At 46.0% G+C, this 18,328-nt stretch overlaps 1 protein-coding gene across 2 annotated transcripts in view; it reads right to left on the bottom strand.

Moving 5' to 3' along the window:
* The window catches only part of LOC117351707, a 134,475-nt gene that overhangs the window by 32,632 nt on the left and 83,515 nt on the right, over positions 1–18,328 (bottom strand). For both annotated transcript variants that reach the window (XM_033927439.1, XM_033927429.1), the window contains exons 11-12: positions 13,999–14,076; positions 11,193–11,382 (exon numbers count right to left, since the gene is read on the bottom strand). In XM_033927439.1, coding sequence (XP_033783330.1) covers positions 11,193–11,382; positions 13,999–14,076 — 268 coding nt within the window. The remainder of the gene's footprint in view (positions 1–11,192; positions 11,383–13,998; positions 14,077–18,328) is intronic.

The following is an 18,328-nucleotide window of genomic DNA, read 5'->3' on the forward strand; positions in this document are numbered from 1 at the left end:
TGTCTGAGGAGTTGAACTAGAGAATGACACGGGGGAAATATTTGTCCCCGTCACCTCGACCACTGTCCCCACCCTGTCCCTGCAACCACTGTCCCCGCCCCGTCCCCGCAACCACTGTCTCTGCCCAGTCCCCATCCCCGCAGCATCCATACAAGCCTCAGTACTGCAATATTTAGCTTATTCCTTCCTTATAAATCAAAGCTCTGGCTGCTGAACTAGAGAAAGAGATGCTCAGCTGTCAGGGCTTTGTTTATAATTTTTTATAAATACAACTAATATACTACTTTATCCTAAAGCAAAAAAAATAAATAAATATAAATTTTTTTTTCTACCTTTGTTGTCTGGTTTCTGCTTCCTCATTTTCTCATTCAATTCCTTCCATCCACTGTCTGTCTTCTCTCTGCGTCTTCCATTTGCTCTGTTACTGTGCCTCTCCCTTCACCCCCCCCCCCCCTCCAATTGGTCTGGCACCCATCTTCTTCTCTCCGCTCCCCCATAGTCTGGCATCTCATAGAAACATAGAAACATAGGAGATGACGGCAGATAAGGGCCATGGCCCATCAGGTCTGCCCACTCTACTGACCCACCCCCAAGTCTACTAACCTAGGGATACCACTCCTGGTGACAGGTTCCCTTGGCTTAACCTTCTAAGGGATCCCACATGGGCATCCCATTTGCTCTTAAATTCTTGCACGCTGTTTGCCTCGATCACCTGCACCGGGAGCTTGTTCCAAGGATCAACCACTCTCTCGGTGAAGAAATATTTCCTGGTGTTGCCATGAAATTTCCCGCCCCTGAGTTTGAGCGGATGCCCTCTTGTGGCTGAGAGTCCTTTGAGAAAGAGAATCTCTTCTTCCATCTCAATACGGCCGGTAATATACTTAAACGTCTCGATCATGTCTCCTCTCTCCCTATGTTCCTCGAGTGAGTACAGCCGCAAATTTTTCAGCCTTTCCTCGTCTTCTTCCCTTCCAGCATCTTCTCCCCATTCTCTCTTCCCCATTCCCTTAAGCGTCTTCTCCCCACTCTGTCATTCCCATTTCTCTTCAGCATCTTCTCCCCAATCTTTGTTCCCCATTTCCCTTCAACGCCTTCTCCCAATCTCTCTTCCCCATTTCCTTTCAGCGTCTTCTCACCACTCTGTCTTCAAAAATGGTTTGAGGGGGAGATCCGGGAAACTACAAACCGGTGAGTCTGACCTCGGTATCGGGAAAGATGGTAGAGGCACTGATAAAGGACTGCATCATTGATCACCTTGACGGACACGGTCTGATAAGGATAACGTTACCATTTATTTTTTTCATCAAAAGGGGACATCTATTAATTGGCAGTCCCGCCCCTAATTCTGCCCTAGCCCCGCCCCAACCCTGCCCTAGCCCCGCCCCCAATTTCTTCCATTCATTTTTCATGTACACATAATATCTTCATATTAATTCATAATGGTAACCTTAAAATTAAAAAAAACTACAAAGCACACTATATGCAGAGAAAATGTTAATTATCATTTATATTTGGGGGTTTTTCAAAGATGTCAAGGCAAATGTCTTTAAAATATGCAATGTCACCTCAGTAACTATAGAAAAATAGACAAATATAGTGCAAAATATAGACAGCAGATATAAATTCTCAAAACTGACGTTTTGATCACTAAATTGAAAATAAAATCATTTTTCCTACTTTTGTTGTCTGGTGATTTCATGAGTCTCTGGTTGTGTTTCCTTCTGTCTGTGTATCCTTTCTTTCATTTCTTTTTTTCTGCTCTCAGGCCTAACAATTGTCCCTTTCTATTCCCTCCGTCCTTCCTTCCTATGTCCATAGTGCCCCTCAGTGCCTCTGTCCTGTGTCCTTAGTGCCCCAGTGCCTCTGTTCCTAGTGCCCTCAGTGCCTGTCCTGTGTCCTTAGTGCCCCCAGTGCCTCCGTCTCAAGTCCATAGTGCCCCCAGTGCCTCCTTCCCATGTCCATAGTGCCCCCAATGCCTCTTTCCCATGTCCAAAGTGCCCCCAGTGCCTCCTTCTCATGTCCATAATGTCCTCAGTGCCTCTGTCCTGTGTCCTTAGTGCCCCCAGTGCCTCCTTCCTATGTCTTCCCTTGCCTTTGTCCCTCCCCCGAAGCTAGCCTAACTGCCTACCTCCTTCCCTCCCTCCAGTGCCTGTTTCAACCCCCAGCGATTCACACTCCCCCCCCCTGCGGATTCAAACCCCCCGCCCGCCCGTATACCGCCGCTGCCTGCTAGTCCGCCTCCCTACTGCACCGAATGAAACCCTGGGCCGTCGCCGCTGCTTCTTGGCTTCTTCCCAACGTCAATTTTGACGTCGGAGAGGAAGTTCGTGGCCAGCCAATTGCTGCTTGACTGGCCCGAACCTCCTCTCCGACATCAAAATTGACGTCAGGAAGAAGCCAAGAAGCAGCATCGGCGGCCCAGGGTTTCAAACGGCGCAGCAGGGAGAGAAAGTGATCGGCCGTCCTGGTGTCCCTGCGCACAGCTTCAGGATGTGTCCCTGAAAACGGGACATTTTGGTGTCCCGAAGCGGTGGGTCGGGACAATGGGACGGTCGGTCCGAAAATGTGACTGTCCCGTTGAAAACGGAACATATGGTCACCTTAGATAAGGACCAGCCAGCACGGTTTCAGCAAAGGCAGATCTTGTTTGACAAATTTGCTGCACTTCTTCGAGGGAGTAAACAGGCAGATAGACAAGGGCAACCTGGTTGACATTGTATATCTGGATTTTCAGAAGGCGTTCGACAAGGTTCCACATGAACGACTACTTTGGAAAATTGTGAGCCATGGAATTGAGGGTGAAATACTCACGTGGATTAAAAACTGGCTGGAGGAAACAGAGAATGGGGGTAAATGGACAATACTTGGACTGGAATAGCATCACCAGTGGGGTGCCGCAGGGTTCGATGCTTGAACCTGTGCTCTTCAACATCTTTATTAAATGATCTAGACATTGGCATGACGAGTGAAGTGATTAAATTTGCGGACAATACGAAGTTATTCAGAATAGTGAAGACACAGGGGGATTGCAAAGATCTGCAACGTGACATAATCAAGCTTGAGAAATGGGCATCGACATGGCAAATGAGGTTCAATGTGGCAAAGTGTAAAGTGATGCATGTCGGTAACAAAAATCTCATGCACGAACACAGGATGTCCGGGATGGTATTTGGAGAAACCTCCCAGGAAAGAGACTTGGGAGTTCTGATCAACAAGTCAATGAAGCCGACCGTGCAATATGTGGCAGCGGCGAAAAGGGCAAACAGAATGCTAGGAATGATTATGAAGGTGATCATGAACAGATCGGAAAAGGTTATCATACCGCTGTACCAGGCCATGGTGCGCCCTCACCTGGAGTACTGCATCCAGCACTGGTCGCCATACACGAAGAAGGACACAGTACTACTCAAAAGAGACCAGAGAAGAGCGATTAAAATGATTAAGTGGCTGGAGGAGTTGCCGTACAGTGAGTGATTGGAGAAACTGGGCCTCTTCTCCCTTGAAAAGAGGAGATTGAGAGGGGACATGATCGAAACATTCAAAATACTAAAGGGAATAGACTTAGCAGATAAAGACAGATTGTTCACCCTCTCCAAGGCAGGGAGAATGAGAGGGCACTCTCTAAAGTTGAAAGGGGATAGATTCCGTACAAACGTAAGGAAGTTTTTCTTCACCCATAGAGTGGTAGAAAACTGGAACGCTCTTCCGGAGTCTGTTGTTACAGGGGAAAACACCCTACAGGGATTCAAGACAAAGTTGGATAAGTTCCTGCTAAACTGGAACATAAGCAGGTGAGGCTAGACTCATTTAAAGCATTGGTCTTTGACCTGGGGGCTGCCTCGTGAGTGGACTGCTGGGCATGATGGATCACTGGTCTGACCCAGCAGCGGCAATTCTTATGTTCTTATGTTCCCCATGTCTTTTCAGCGTCTTCTCCCCACTCTGTCTTCCCCATGTCCTTTCAGCGTCTTCTCCCCACTCTGTCTTCCCCATTTCCTTTCAGCGTCTGTTCCTCTCCACCCCCCTTCAGCGTCTGTTCCTTTCCTCCACCACCCTTCCCTCTCGCCACCTCACCGTCCTTCGGCACCTCTCGCGCGGCCCCCCTCCCTCCCCTTTACCTTCATGGCACGTTTTGAGTAACTTTCACAAAGCCATTGGAGCCTGCAAATAGTAGCGTGCGTGTGTGGGCGGAAGCTTCTCTTCTGACGCAACCGGAAGTTGCATCAAAGGAGAAACTTCCATCCACACATGCACCCTACTACTTGCAGGCTCTGATGACTTTGTGAAAGTTACTCAAAACATGTTGTGAAGGTAAGGGGGAGGGAGTTAGATAGATTTGGGTAGGTAGGAAGGAGTGAGGGGGCTGCGCAATTGGTGACCGCACGCGTTCCTTCCCCTAACTGTGGGGACAAGGCCATTCACCGCTCCACGGGGCGGTGGATGGCCTTGTCCCCATACTCGCTGTGAGCACTTTTTCCTCCCTCACCATTTCGGCCGGTTACCCACGGCTACCTGTGACTAGCCACGGGTAACAGCCACCGTGTCATTCTCTAAGCTGAACTAACCTGAGGAAGGGGCAGGGTTTCATAGCCTCTGTCATACACAGGTAGCCAAGGCAATTCATACAAAACTAGTGTAATATGATCATTTCTACATGCTGCAGTTAACAGCTTAAGCCTAAGCTTAAGTGGAGGAGGCAGTTGTATAAGAATGTTTGTGTTACAGCTTCCTTTTCTTTGTTACCATAGGGAGACCCTTGATACAGCACTTCTTTGTGCGAAACATGTCGGGTCAGACTCCCAGGTTTGGCTGTGATTAAGCTAAGTACAATTGCACTTTATATTTATACTGTTTGTTATATTTATCATATTTAAAATAACTATAAAACGAAAGTATTTAAAAATAAGAGAAACAGGGAAAATGTTATTTGAGAAAAACACTTGATATACAACAAGTGGGACAGCCAATGATGAGGCACCATGTAAATCTTCCCGCATTTTTTTGAGAAATCACACAGCGGTGGAGTGGTGGGGCTCAGGCGTCCTTGAAGATACAGTGTGAGGTAGATTTATACCCAAACATATTTACATCCAGATCCTTATAACTGTATATGCAGTTAACAGCTTAGCAGCTATATTTTGAATCAGTTGTATGTGAAATAAATTAGCTTTACTGGACCCCAATAATAATGTATTACAATAGTCTAAACCAGTGTATCACAAACTGTGTGCAATGGCACATTCCAGGTGTGCCACGAGATGCCGGCAAAGAAGACTGCTTACAGGATGTGCCTGTGGTGCATTCTGCTTCTTCTCCTTAGCTCTCATCTGCAGCATCCCTCTCCTCCCCTCCCCCCAGTAATAATAGGAGGCTCAGGACTGAAGGACATATGCATATGCAGGTAGCTGGAGAACATCCACACATACGCAGATGTCAATGTGATGACATGTGATGTCTGCGCATTTCCGGGTGCCCTCCAGCTGCAGCCCCAAGATTAGTGTGCCGCAGCTTAATAAGTTTGCAACACAATGGTCTAAACCAGTGTTCTTCAACCACCGGTCCATGGACCAGTGCCGGTCCACATAAATTTCCTGCCGGTCCACAAGGCCAACACATGTATCAGGCCCAAAACATTGTTCTTCAACCGCCGGTCCACAGTGCGATTGATGCGGCGTTATCTTTGAGTCAGCTCCCTCTTCCTAACTGATTCAGTGCACAAAGCCACAGGCAGTGGCTCCTACGGGCATCCTGCGCCTGAACCAGAAGTCTTCTCTCTGACGTTGCAACGTCAGAGGGAAGGCTTCCAGATGAGGCAAGGGACGTGCAAGGTGCAATTAGTACTATTATGGGGGCGGGGTCTGGGGTGGAGATTGGGTAGAGATGGACGGGGTCTGGCCCATGACTTAGCCCAGTGTTCTTCAACCGCCGGTCCACAGACCGATGCCGATCCACAGAATCATTTTTTTATTTCTGCCATTCCATAGGTGTAAAAAGGTTGAAAAACACTGGTCTAAACGATTAGTGATGAAAGCATGAATCAATTTAGTAAGATTTTCTACTCTAAAAACAGGTTTCAGCTGACTCAACAATCTCAGATGGAAGAAACACATCTTGACAACATGCATTATTTGTGTTTAAAACTTAACCCAAAGTCACAGCGCACTCATAAAGTAGTAATTGCAGACTTAAGTTGAATTGGTTTTCCATCAATTTCTGGCACAACTTTCAATGTCATATTTCTATGCAATAATCACATGGCTGTGGATTTCTCTGCATTTACAATTAAACTGTTGCCAGTTGTACATTAAGATTTTTATTTGCTGCCTCCTGATTGTTCCCCACAAAAACTAGCAATTAAATGTCATCTGCAAAGATATGGAACTTCATGTTTAAAGATTCTAACAATTTTGCAAGAGACACTAAATATATATTGAAAAGGGCTGATGATAACAAAGATCCCTGGGGTATACCTGATGTAACCACCCCTTTCTCTGACATTTCATTTTTCCAAGACATCAAATATCAGCAATTTGAAAAATAGGAAATAAACCATTGAAATACTGTAGAATGCAAACTCAATCCTTTGAGCCTTTGCAACAGCTTCAAATGTGAAACTGTATCAAACACTGCAGTCAGATCAAATTGTATCCATAAAGCATCTAGACCAGAGTCAACCTTACACAAAATTTCACTGGTCAGATTTAGCGATAATGATTCTGTATTGTGATGTCTTCTATATCCAGATTGCATAAAATGTAATAGTTTATTTTCTTCCAAAATGTCATTAAGATAGCTTAAAACAATCTTTTCCATTATTTTAGCCAAGATCAATAAATTTGAGATGGGTCTGAACCCAACATAGTTTTCACTAACTAATGAATTCCTTTTACTAACTGGAGTGATTACTGATTTCTTTAAGCAATTTGGAACAATTCCTAAGTTCAAAAACAGATTGACTGTGACTTATAAAATGAGCCAAAATTTTCTTACTAGAAGAAAAAGTCCTGAATGGAACAACGTCTGTCTGAGCTGCCAAAAACTTTACCGAGGACACAATTTGCTCAACCTGAGATATAGTGACAGAACTAATTGTCGCAGAATTGATTAAATTCCAATTTATGAACCTGATATTGGACCTCATCTTTTTGTACCTGATCATTAACTTCATCTTTCGACTCCATTAAACTAAATTCAGCAGCTGTCCTCGGTATCTCATTAAATAAGGTGGAAATAGCACAAAAATCTGTCTGCTATAAGCGTATTAATCTCAATGTTCTTTCTTTTTTTTTTTTTAAGAATCACTTGTTAAATCATATGTAGATTATCTTAAACACATGGTGAGGATTGTAATCAATATCCTCTAGTCTCTAGTTTACAAATTCTGTCTTACTCTTTAAATCTTTTTGATAATAAAGTTTACTCTATAATCTACGCTTAATACGCAGATATTCTGAGGGATTTTTCTGTCATTTACTTTCCAAATGTCTCAACTGCCTTCAAAAGAGGGACACACCTTAGTGGAACCAACTATTTTTCTCTGTGTCACTAACTATTTGTGCAAGGACTGTCTTTGTTGTGACTTTGTACAGTGCTCCATACATCTGGTACCGCTATAGAAATAATTAACAGTAGTACCGTATTTTCGTGGATATAACGCGCGCGTTATACGCGTTTTTACCTACCGCGCATACCCCTCGCGCGTTATATGCCTGAGCGCGGTATACAAAAGTTTTTAAACATAGTTCCCACCCCGCCCGACGCCCGATTCACCCCCCCAGCAGGACCGCTCACACCCCCACCCCGAACGACCGCTCGCACGCGCTCCCACCCGCACCCGCATCCACGATCGGAGCAAGAGGGAGCCCAAGCCCTCTTGCCCGGCCGACTCCCCGACGTCCGATACATCCCCCCCCCCCGGCAGGACCACTCGCACCCCCACCCCGAAGGACCGCCGACTTCCCGACAATATCGGGCAAGAAGGGAGCCCAAACCCTCCTGGCCACGGCGACCCCCTAACCCCACCCCGCACTACATTACGGGCAGGAGGGATCCCAGGCCCTCCTGCCCTCGACGCAAACCCCCCTCCCCCCCCCAACGACCGCCCCCCCCAAGAACCTCCGACCGCCCCCCCAGCCGACCCGCGACCCCCCTGGCCGACCCCCACGACCCCCCCCACCCCCCTTCCCCGTACCTTTGGTAGTTGGCCGGACAGACGGGAGCCAAACCCGCCTGTCCAGCAGGCAGCCAACGAAGGAATGAGGCCGGATTGGCCCATCCGTCCTAAAGCTCCGCCTACTGGTGGGGCCTAAGGCGCGTGGGCCAATCAGAATAGGCCCTGGAGCCTTAGGTCCCACCTGGGGGCGCGGCCTGAGGCACATGGGCCCAACCCGACCATGTGTCTCAGGCCGCGCCCCCAGGTGGGACCTAAGGCTCCAGGGCCTATTCTGATTGGCCCACGCGCCTTAGGCCCCACCAGTAGGCGGAGCTTACTGGCCTCATTCCTTCGTTGGCTGCCTGCCGGACAGGCGGGTTTGGCTCCCGTCTGTCCGGCCAACTACCAAAGGTACGGGGAAGGGGGGTGGGGGGGTCGTGGGGGTCGGCCAGGGGGGTCGCGGGTCGGCTGGGGGGGCGGTCGGAGGTTCTTGGGGGGGGGCGGTCGTTGGGGGGGAGGGGGGTTTGCGTCGAGGGCAGGAGGGCCTGGGATCCCTCCTGCCCGTAATGTAGTGCGGGGTGGGGTTAGGGGGTCGCCGTGGCCAGGAGGGTTTGGGCTCCCTTCTGGCCCAACTACACAAAGGTACGGGGAAGGCGGGTGGGGGTGTCGTGGGGGTCGGCCAGGGGGGTCGCGGGTCGGCTGGGGGACGGGCGGAGGTTCTTGGGGGGGGCGGTCGTTGGGGGGAGGGGGTTTGCGTCGAGGGCAGGAGGGCCTGGGATCCCTCCTGCCCGTAATGTAGTGCGGGGTGGGGTTAGGGGGTCGCCGTGGCCAGGAGGGTTTGGGCTCCCTCCTGGCCCGATATTGTTGGGGAGTCGGCGGTCCTTCGGGGTGAGGGTGCGAGTGGTCCTGCCGGGGGGGGGATGTATCGGACGTCGGGGGGGGGCATCAGGCTTTCAGGATGGGGACAGACCTTCAAGGGGGGACAGGACTTCAAGGGAGGACAGTGCACGGAAAGTCAGGGGGGGTGAACGGAGAGTCGGGACAGCGCACGGAAAGTCAGGGCAGTGCACGGAAGTCAGGGGGGGTGAACGGAGAGTCGGGACAGCGCACGGAAAGTCAGGGCAGGCGAAAGGAGCGTCGGGCATCATGCGCGGTATACCCGTGAGCGCGGTATACAAAAGTTTTTGTACATGTCATCGTGATTTCTGCGCGCTATACCCGTGTGCGCGTTTTACACGGGTGCGCGTTATATCCGCGAAAATACGGTAGTAGTAACTATAATTGATTTAAAATCAAGAATTTTGTCAGCTATTACAGACATTATCCTGCTCCAGTCTTAAAGATTAGCCAAAAGGTCAAAACCATCAAAAGATGGAATTGCAAACTGAACAATATTTAAAATGTCAGTCATAGAAACATAATAGCAGATAAAGGCCAAATGGCCCATCTAATCTGCCCATCCACAGTAACCATTATCTCTTTCTCTCTCTGAGAGATCCCATGAGCCTATCCCAGGCCCTCTTGATAGAAACATGACAACAGATAAAGGCCAAATGTCATATTTTCCTTACTTTAGAAACTTTAATAGATGTTAACTTATTCTCAGACTTTATCTTATTAATTTGAATAGACAAACAATAAATAATATAATGGTCAGACCAGCTTACTGGAACCACATCTTTCACTTGCCAAAACTGAGACAAAGATTTTGATACAAATATCAAATCAAGGGGTTTTCCCAACACATGCGTGAGGACTGAAACCAACTGACTAAATTTCATAGTCTCAAGAAATAATTTTTGATAACTATCTTGTCCTAGACCACCTGCACAATTAAAATCTCCCATGATCACCAGGTGAACAAATTTAGCGGCAGTATGTAAAATTAGTTCCATTAAAAGATTTGAAGATGATTTACTCTGGCACGTCCCTGATGACATCATCAGAGACGCGGCAGAGCAAATCAGGGCAGTAAATGGCCCCGAAGCAGCGTGTATAGAGTGCTGCACACGCTGCTGGAATCAGCTGGTTTTGAGTCGGGACCGTGGCATCCCTTCGCGGCTGGAGTGTTTTGGGCTTCCCTTCCTGCCCCGCGAGGTGTCACCACGGCTCCTCTCGATCCCGACAGCATCGGAAGCCTTCTCAGACGCTGGTGCGGCTGGTGAGAGGAGCCGACATGGAGAGCAGGAAGTCCAGCGCTGGCGGCGAGTGGTAGGTGCTGGAAAGTAAGGCTGGGGACTTGCGCATGCGCACTCCTGCAAGGCCACGGACCTACATCTCACATATCAGGGAAAACGGAAGCACGCAGTTGAGTGCGCATGTGCGGCTAGCGTTTTATTAGATAGGATATGAATACACCAGAGGATAATCTGGAGAGTAATTAATGATAGATGTGGGCCTGTATATACCATCTGTGGGCCTGTATGTACCATCTGCAGTCTTGCATGCACTGGTATGTTTTTGTTGTGATTTAGATAACCAGAGAACTTTTATGTTATATGTGACCATATCTAAGAAGGTCACACCAGAAACAAAAATATTAAATTTTAATGAATTCTGTTCAGAGTGAACAATTTGTAATACAAAAGTCTAAACCCCCATCCTTTTACATGAAAAAATAAAAAAGATACAGAAGTTCAAATAAGTAACTTTTTCATTCTGCTTTATGGACACACAACATGAAAAACTGGCCAGTCTCAACATTTTGGATCTGCTACTTTAGTCACCTTTTCCCAGCGACGGTCACTACTGTCCCCTCTAAGCTGAGTGGGAGTCCTCCATCTACAGTTCTGTCAGTGGGAGGTGCTGTTTCACTATTACATTTTCAATAGTGAGGGATTAGCAAGCTCTGCAGGGCTCCAGGTAACCTGCCTGTAGCTAGAGATTGAAAACACAATATTGAAGTACTGCCCCCCCACTGGCAGGAATGCAGTTAGAGGACTCCCACTCAGCTTAGAGGGAACAGTGATGTTCACATTGAAACACGTTACCTAGTATCATCTTACTTATAAATAACTAGTAAGTAATCACATAATCTTACCACACTGAGTCCTGTTACATTCAACACAGTTAGTTTATCCAAGCACGAAGCTATCATTGCTAAGCAGACATCTGTTACTTTGGGGACTCTGCCAATGTTGAGGATCTGCAATTGTGCGCACTCAGTAGCCATGGAACCCAGGCATTTTGCAGTAAGAGTATGACAGCCAAACACTTCCAATTTATTGAGACTGGAACAGAAAATAAAAAGCACCAGAATGGAAAGTGTTTAGATTAACAGTATTCTGCAAATAGCCTTTCAGATGTTACTTAAGATTGTCTAAGTAATTGTATTTATTTTCATCCACCTGAGACAATCAGGTTTCTTGTTTTGTTTAATGGATTTATAAAGATATAAAAAAATGCCAGGCCTTGGAAATAAACAGATATGGAAAATAGTTAAAACCATTGCACAACAAATTCCTATGTAAAATTACCGTTAATTTCCCTACACACTAATCATGCATTATTATGTTTCTACTTACTACTACTTATCATTTCTATAGAGTTGCTAGACCTATGTAGCGTTGTACATTAAAGCACAGTTCTTCAACCGCCGGTCCACAGAAAATTCCTGCCGGTCCGCAGAGGGCCGGCGAGATCGACGCCGTTAAATTTCCTGCCCCGGTGATGTTCCTCCCAGCCTCGGGCAATCAGGACAGGCTGCCGACGTCAGGCATTCCCTCTGTGAGTCTCGCCTATGCGAAAACAGGAAGTTGAAACAAAATAGGCAGGACTCAGAGAGGGAATGCCCGACGTTGGCAGCCTGTCTTGATCGCTGCCCCTGCCAAGTCGCCGAAGAGGGCCGCGAGGAAGGTGCAAGTAGAAAGGAGATGGTCAGCATGCGTGGGGGGGAGTCAGCGTGTGGATTGGGGCCATCAGCAGCGTCTGTGCTGAGAGTCTGCCCAAGTGCAGGATGCGACGGGTAGGGGCCTCTGGCTCATCTTGGGCAGCAGGGCCTGTGGTGCAAAGCTGTTTTTGCCGGCTGGGGGGGGGGGGGTCGCGAATGTGCAGGGCACAGCAGGAGTAAGATCATGGGGAGCCTTCAACAGTGGCTGTCTCCTCTCCTAGCAGCTCTGTACTTACCAGGGCAGTGATTCACTTCAGCAACTTCCCCTTTCCTCAGAGGCAGCAACGGACCCAAGGCTGCCTAAGGAAATCACTGCTGCAGGTAAGTACTGAGAGCTGCTGGAAGGAGAGGAAGCCACTGTTGGAGGCTAGGAAGCTGCTGGATAAAGGGAGAACTGCTACTGCACCTGGAGGGAGGTAGAAGGAGAGATGCTGCTGGGAGGGGAAGAGGGAAAGGGATGGGAAGAGAGCTACTGTTGGATAGGGGGGAGGAGGGAAGGGAGAAGGAAAAAAGGAAGGAAACAGCTGGCAGGGAGATTAGAGGAGGGAAAGGGGTCAGGGTGGAATGGAGAGATCAGATGAGGGAAAGGGGAGAGACAGGAATGAGAAAGAAGAGAGAGATTGATGCTGGAAAGGGGGTCAGCAGAGAAATGAGAGAGGGATAAAGATGCTAGATCTGGTGTAGGAGAGATAAAAATGAAGAAAGCAGTGAAGCTGGAATGAATGATGTAAAAAGAAGAGAGGAGGCACAGGCTGGATGGAAAGGGGAGAGGGCAGACAGTGGATGGAATGGGCAGACGCTGGTAGGAAAAGAGTGAAAAGAAGATGAAAGCAGAGACCACAAAAGGTAGAAAAAAATCATTTTATTTCTATTTTGTCATTACAATATATCAGATTTGAAATATATATCCTGCTAGAGACATAACTGGGGACTGCAAAGCCTAACACTATTCCTGTCATGTGTGACTGCAGTATTCTGTTTGCATGATATTTTGGCTGCCGCAATCAGCTCAGCAGCCCCGGCAACCTCCCCTCCCCCTCCCCCCCCGCAACGATTGCAGCAGGAGAGATGCTCCCTCCTTTGGCCTTTGTCACATTGTAAAAATATTTCTTTTTCTGTTCCAATTTGTCAATTTATTTTATTATTTATATATCATTTATATCCTAAGTGGTTTACATTCAGGTACTTTATCATATTCCCCTATCTGTCCGGTGGGCTCAAACTCTATCTAGTGTACCTGGGGCAATAAGGGGATTAAGGGCTCCTTTTACTAAGGTGCGCTAGTGTTTTTAGCGTGCGCTAACCTTGCACTAAACGAAAAATACTAACGCAAGCTCTATGGAGGCGTTAACGTTTAGCGCACGCTAAAACCGCTAGCACACCTTAGTAGAAGGAGCCCTAAGTGACTTGCCCAGGGTCACAAGAAGCAGTGAGGGATTTGAACCCGCAGCCTCAGGGTGCTTAGGCTATAGCTCTAACCCCTGCGCCACACACTCCCAACAGCTTGTTCTACACATGATGAAAAAGAATGTATCAATGGATCTATGGGACCAGGTACTATCCAGCGGGAAGGTTTCTTTACAATAGAAACATCAAAATGATTTTGTGTTGTATTCGCAAAGGATTGAATGATGCATAATTTTTGAGTGAATTTAAAAAGATCAATCCTTGTTTGAAAGGAGTTGTAACGTGCAGTCGGGACAAAAGAAAGACTCTTATGTAATGCATCAGCCTCAGTTGGTATTAGAATGACATCAGAGATATTGCAAATAGGGATGTCTGATGATGAAATGTCTTTTACTGATGGAATATCAATTGACAAAAGCATCCAAAATTGGATTTAAATGTCATATTGAAAATGTCTCCTATATCTCCCATAGGCCTACATATGCTGTAAAAACCTCAGTACAATCATAGAATTACCATGCTCTAGCTCACATACATAAACATAAATTACCTTTTCCCATGTTTTTTAACCAGAACATTTATGGCCCCATCTGTAATCTTGCACCCATTCATGGAAAGGCTCTGTAGACTGAAAACATAAGAATTATTTTTAAATATTTATAAATGATTAATCCCCCTCTCCCCCCACACACATTTTACATAACCATGCAAGAGGTTTTTAGCTCCTATGAACATCGGCCAGCCTACAGTAAAAAATCTCTTGCAAAGTTTTATAAAAGGGGGCAGGGGTTAATCTTCATCAATTATATATTTTATAAAATAGGAGCAAAACATGAATTTTGTAACTTATTTATGGAAATGCTGGGCCTAATTTGTAAAAAAAAAAAAGAAAAAAAGAAAATGGAACTGTAGAGTGGCTAAAAAGGGCAGGGCCAGGGTAGGGTCTGAATTGTCACTCCTTCCAAAAAAATCCCATACATATACACAAACACATTCTCTTTCTTCCCTGTCCCTGGAATCCTTGATGTATTGGAGAGGATGTGGGCTATGGAGGACATTTTAGGCCAACTACAGGCATTAGAAGGGCATGTGGACAGGGTGGAACATGCCCAAGGGAACCGTTCTGGTGACCAAGGGCATGCTGCATCCCAAGGGTTTGACCCCTCCCAATGCTTTTAGTCAACCCCCTCATGAGGCAGCTCTTGGGGGCATCCTCGCCCTCCTAATTTTGAAAAAAGTTGCAATTTTATTTTAAAATATTTTATTTTATTATAAAGATTTTTTTAAGTTAAGAATTTAAAAATTTTTTAAATGGTTTGAATTAATGTATAAGTGTCCTGTGTGGTTTTCTCTGGCTGCCCAAATGTGATAACTTCAGTTTAGTTGACAGAATAGAAGAGAGATAGGGGTCAGGATGTGCTGCTGAAGAATGTGTAGCTATCACTGGTGTAAACCAGGCTCCAAAATTAATGACCCTACTGCATCTCAAACAAAGCAACACCAAGAAGCAAGCACATTTCTTCCAACAAAGTAAAAAAAAACAAAAGATAAAAAGAAATAGGTAAGACAAGTGTCACTCCACAAATCACAGAAAGGCTGTTTGAGGAAGCCAAATGTTAAAGGAAACATTGTGCACTGAAGATTTGGCCTTCCTCACAAATCTTTTCTGCCACTGATGGACTGATGTCTCTGCTGTATGTTTTTGCTGTTTGACCATACTGCACAATTTTATGTATGACTGCATATCTACTGAGTTTGGTTAACACCCTGCATGGCTTTGAATCATGGCAACATCTTCAATGACGGTTGCAGTGCAAATTGCAGTAGCTGTGGACCAACATGAGAGCACATTCTAGAATCCTCAACACACTTGTATAGAGTACAGCCAGGACATTTCCCCATTCAGCTCACCATCCACTACTGTGTGCAAAATATAGATAAGACATGGCGTTTGGGGGTCCAACTAGCACTGTTACACTTGTAACCCTGGCCAGAGAGTTCAGCAAGCTTTGGGTTACCATATAACTCCAGAAAACAGAGGACAGATTAAGACACCTGGGTTTTACCTCCATTGCTTTCAATGGAGGTAAAACCAAATGTCTGTATCCATCCCAGTGCTTTCAATGGAAGTAAATCTTGGATATCTCATTATGTCCCCTTTTTTCTCATTTTATGGTTAAATATTTTTATTAATTTTCAGGAGTAAACAAAAACACATTGCAAAATAATCATTACAACTTCAAACAACAAACACAAGTTAAACCCCGTCCCTTCCCTCCCCCATGATGGGCATGTCAATTACCCTAAACAGTTAGAATCTATACAGATACAAATCATATGTTCAATATTTTGCTTCGAGCATAAGATGTGAGCTCCCTCCAGAAAGGTTCCCAGATTTGAGTAAAATGACGACCTTGTACAGATTCAACATCCACAAAATTCCAGCACTCCAAGAAAGCATGAACAATCATAAGCGAACACCAATAATAATAAGTGGGTGGATTTGCAGTAAGCCAAGCAGTCTAGATAGCTTCCTTTCCAAGCAGCACTGAATGGGCCACAAAGGCGGACATGCCTCTGGGTTTTGGAGATGTAATATTAAAATGTCCAAAAAGGGCACGCGGAGTGGGCATCTACTGTCTTTTCCATAGTAGAGAAATAAAGTGTCCCAACAGTTTTTGTTGTGATTTGGGTTGGGGGGATGTAGCATCAAAGACATGTGCTGCCTGGTCCCTGGATCATGTTCTTAGGAGACTCACAGATAAGTGCTGTTTGGTCTTCTAAGGAATCATCTCACATGGCAGGAACCCCTGGCCTGCAAGGTAGCTGATATGGTTCAGTGGTTAAAGGCACTTCTTCCATCTTCCTAAGTTTGTGGATTCAAATCCACAAGAAACTGATGATAAGGTACCCCAGCACATATTCTGATTTCTTTTAGTGACAATCTGCCATCTAGATGGATGTTGATAATGTCACAATGATATCAATATTGAGATATCCCGAGTAAACTATATAGCCTAAGTTGGATAATTGATGCACATTCACACCTCATATTTGATATTTATTCCTACTGTCAGTTTTATTTTCCAGCTCTAGAGAACCTCAGTGACGTCATTCAAAGCTCAAGTCTTTCATTCGTTCAAGCTTCACATGTCCACTCTTCATTGGTTCTGCTCTAAATGACAAATTTGTCCTCATCGTTTTAACTTGCTAATTCAAAATACTTCATACTTTATATTTATTATTCCATCTTATTTTCTAATTGTTACCTTTGTGGTTTCATACGTCAGGGGTATATGTAGCCAACATGTTTCGCCTGATGCTTTATCAAGGCTTCCCCTCATACCTATTTTCCATTAATCACCATCCCGTATGTCTTCTTTTAGATCTGCTCACAGTTCAAAGCGAGGTTCTTTCTCTATCTCCATTTTAATAGGTGGCTTGATCCATTTGACATAGCCATTAAAAGATAAGCTCTCTGGTAGATACTTTCGTCTCTGAGACAGAAAAGAAAGAATACCATAAGATTCCTCTGCTGACAAGTATGGTAGATCTTCATCTGAGTAGATGGATTTATCTGAGTCAGACTCTTCAAAATACTCTCCCCTAGTGAATGAGGGAGTGTGTGTCGAGAGGAGTGTTGAGTATGCATCAAAGAACATCAAGACAGGGGTTGATGCTCTGACCCAAGAGATAATTCCTCTGCCAACGATGCACGTGTCGAATGGATCCTTGCTGACCCTAATGCTTGATGTTGAAAGAGGTGTGTGACCTTGGCCTTGATCAATACTTCAATGTATCCTCAGGCTGGGCCGAGGCAGTCATGGATGTCTTTAAAGCCTGTGAAGACTGCATCTGCAGTATCCCGAAAACTCTTGTTTGAGCATGGCCCAGATCTCCTCATGGAGAGTTGCTTTCTGCACCAGAATAGACTGCTTTGGAAGCACTCAAGGCACACCTGGGAGAAGACATGATTTGCAGCGATGGAGAGTAGCCCCTGGTGCCTCAACGCTTAATATGTGTCGAGGAAGTGGACATCTGGAAGGACACTATGCCAAACCTTGAAGGTGAAGAATGTTTATGCTTTCTATGGATAATATCACCCACATGTGAGAATATACTGCCTGCTTGACCTCAGAGAAGTGTAATTATATGCATGTTTCTATTCAACAATAGGGGTCCCAATGGGGTCTCTTCAAGGATATGTGGATATGAAAACCTATGCCAGAGGAAAAGCATTCACCCATGCTTGGGCATAGGTTTTTCATATTTATTGACTCTTTTATATAAATAAAGTTGACATCAGTAACATGCATGTTCTAGTAACATGCGGTTTCTACAGTCTTTTGTTTTGGATTTTCAATTCTTCTGTGGACTCTATGGGTCAACTACTTGGTTGATTCTATTCAACAATATGCATGTGTATGTTTTATTACAGTATCTATAATAATAAAACGCTAAGCACGCATGCACATTCCTACCTGTGTGATCAGTGATCCATAGGTCCATGGCCGGCAGGAGTACGCATGCGTGCTTCGACTCCCCCCTCACTCACTGTAAGGCAGCACTCACTATAAGGCAGTTCATCGTCGATTTCCCTCCCCCCGGCGCACCCCTCCTTGGCGCACCCTTACCCCTGTTGACCCTCCCATCCGACCCTCCCACCACGAGACGACCACAAATCTCCTAACTCCAGAAGCGTCTGCAGTACTCTAAACACGCTGCTTCGTGGCCTTCTACTGCCCTAATTTCCTCTGCCGCGTCTCTGTTGACATCGAGACAGAGACGCGGCAGAGGAAATCATGAGCAGCAGAGGGCCGCGAAGCAGCGTGTTTAGAGTGCTGCAGACGCTGCTGGAGCCAGGAGGTTTGTAGGTCGTC

The sequence above is a fragment of the Geotrypetes seraphini genome, chromosome 1 (assembly GCF_902459505.1).
Source record: "Geotrypetes seraphini chromosome 1, aGeoSer1.1, whole genome shotgun sequence".
In the NCBI taxonomy this organism is placed as follows: Eukaryota; Metazoa; Chordata; class Amphibia; order Gymnophiona; family Dermophiidae; genus Geotrypetes; species Geotrypetes seraphini.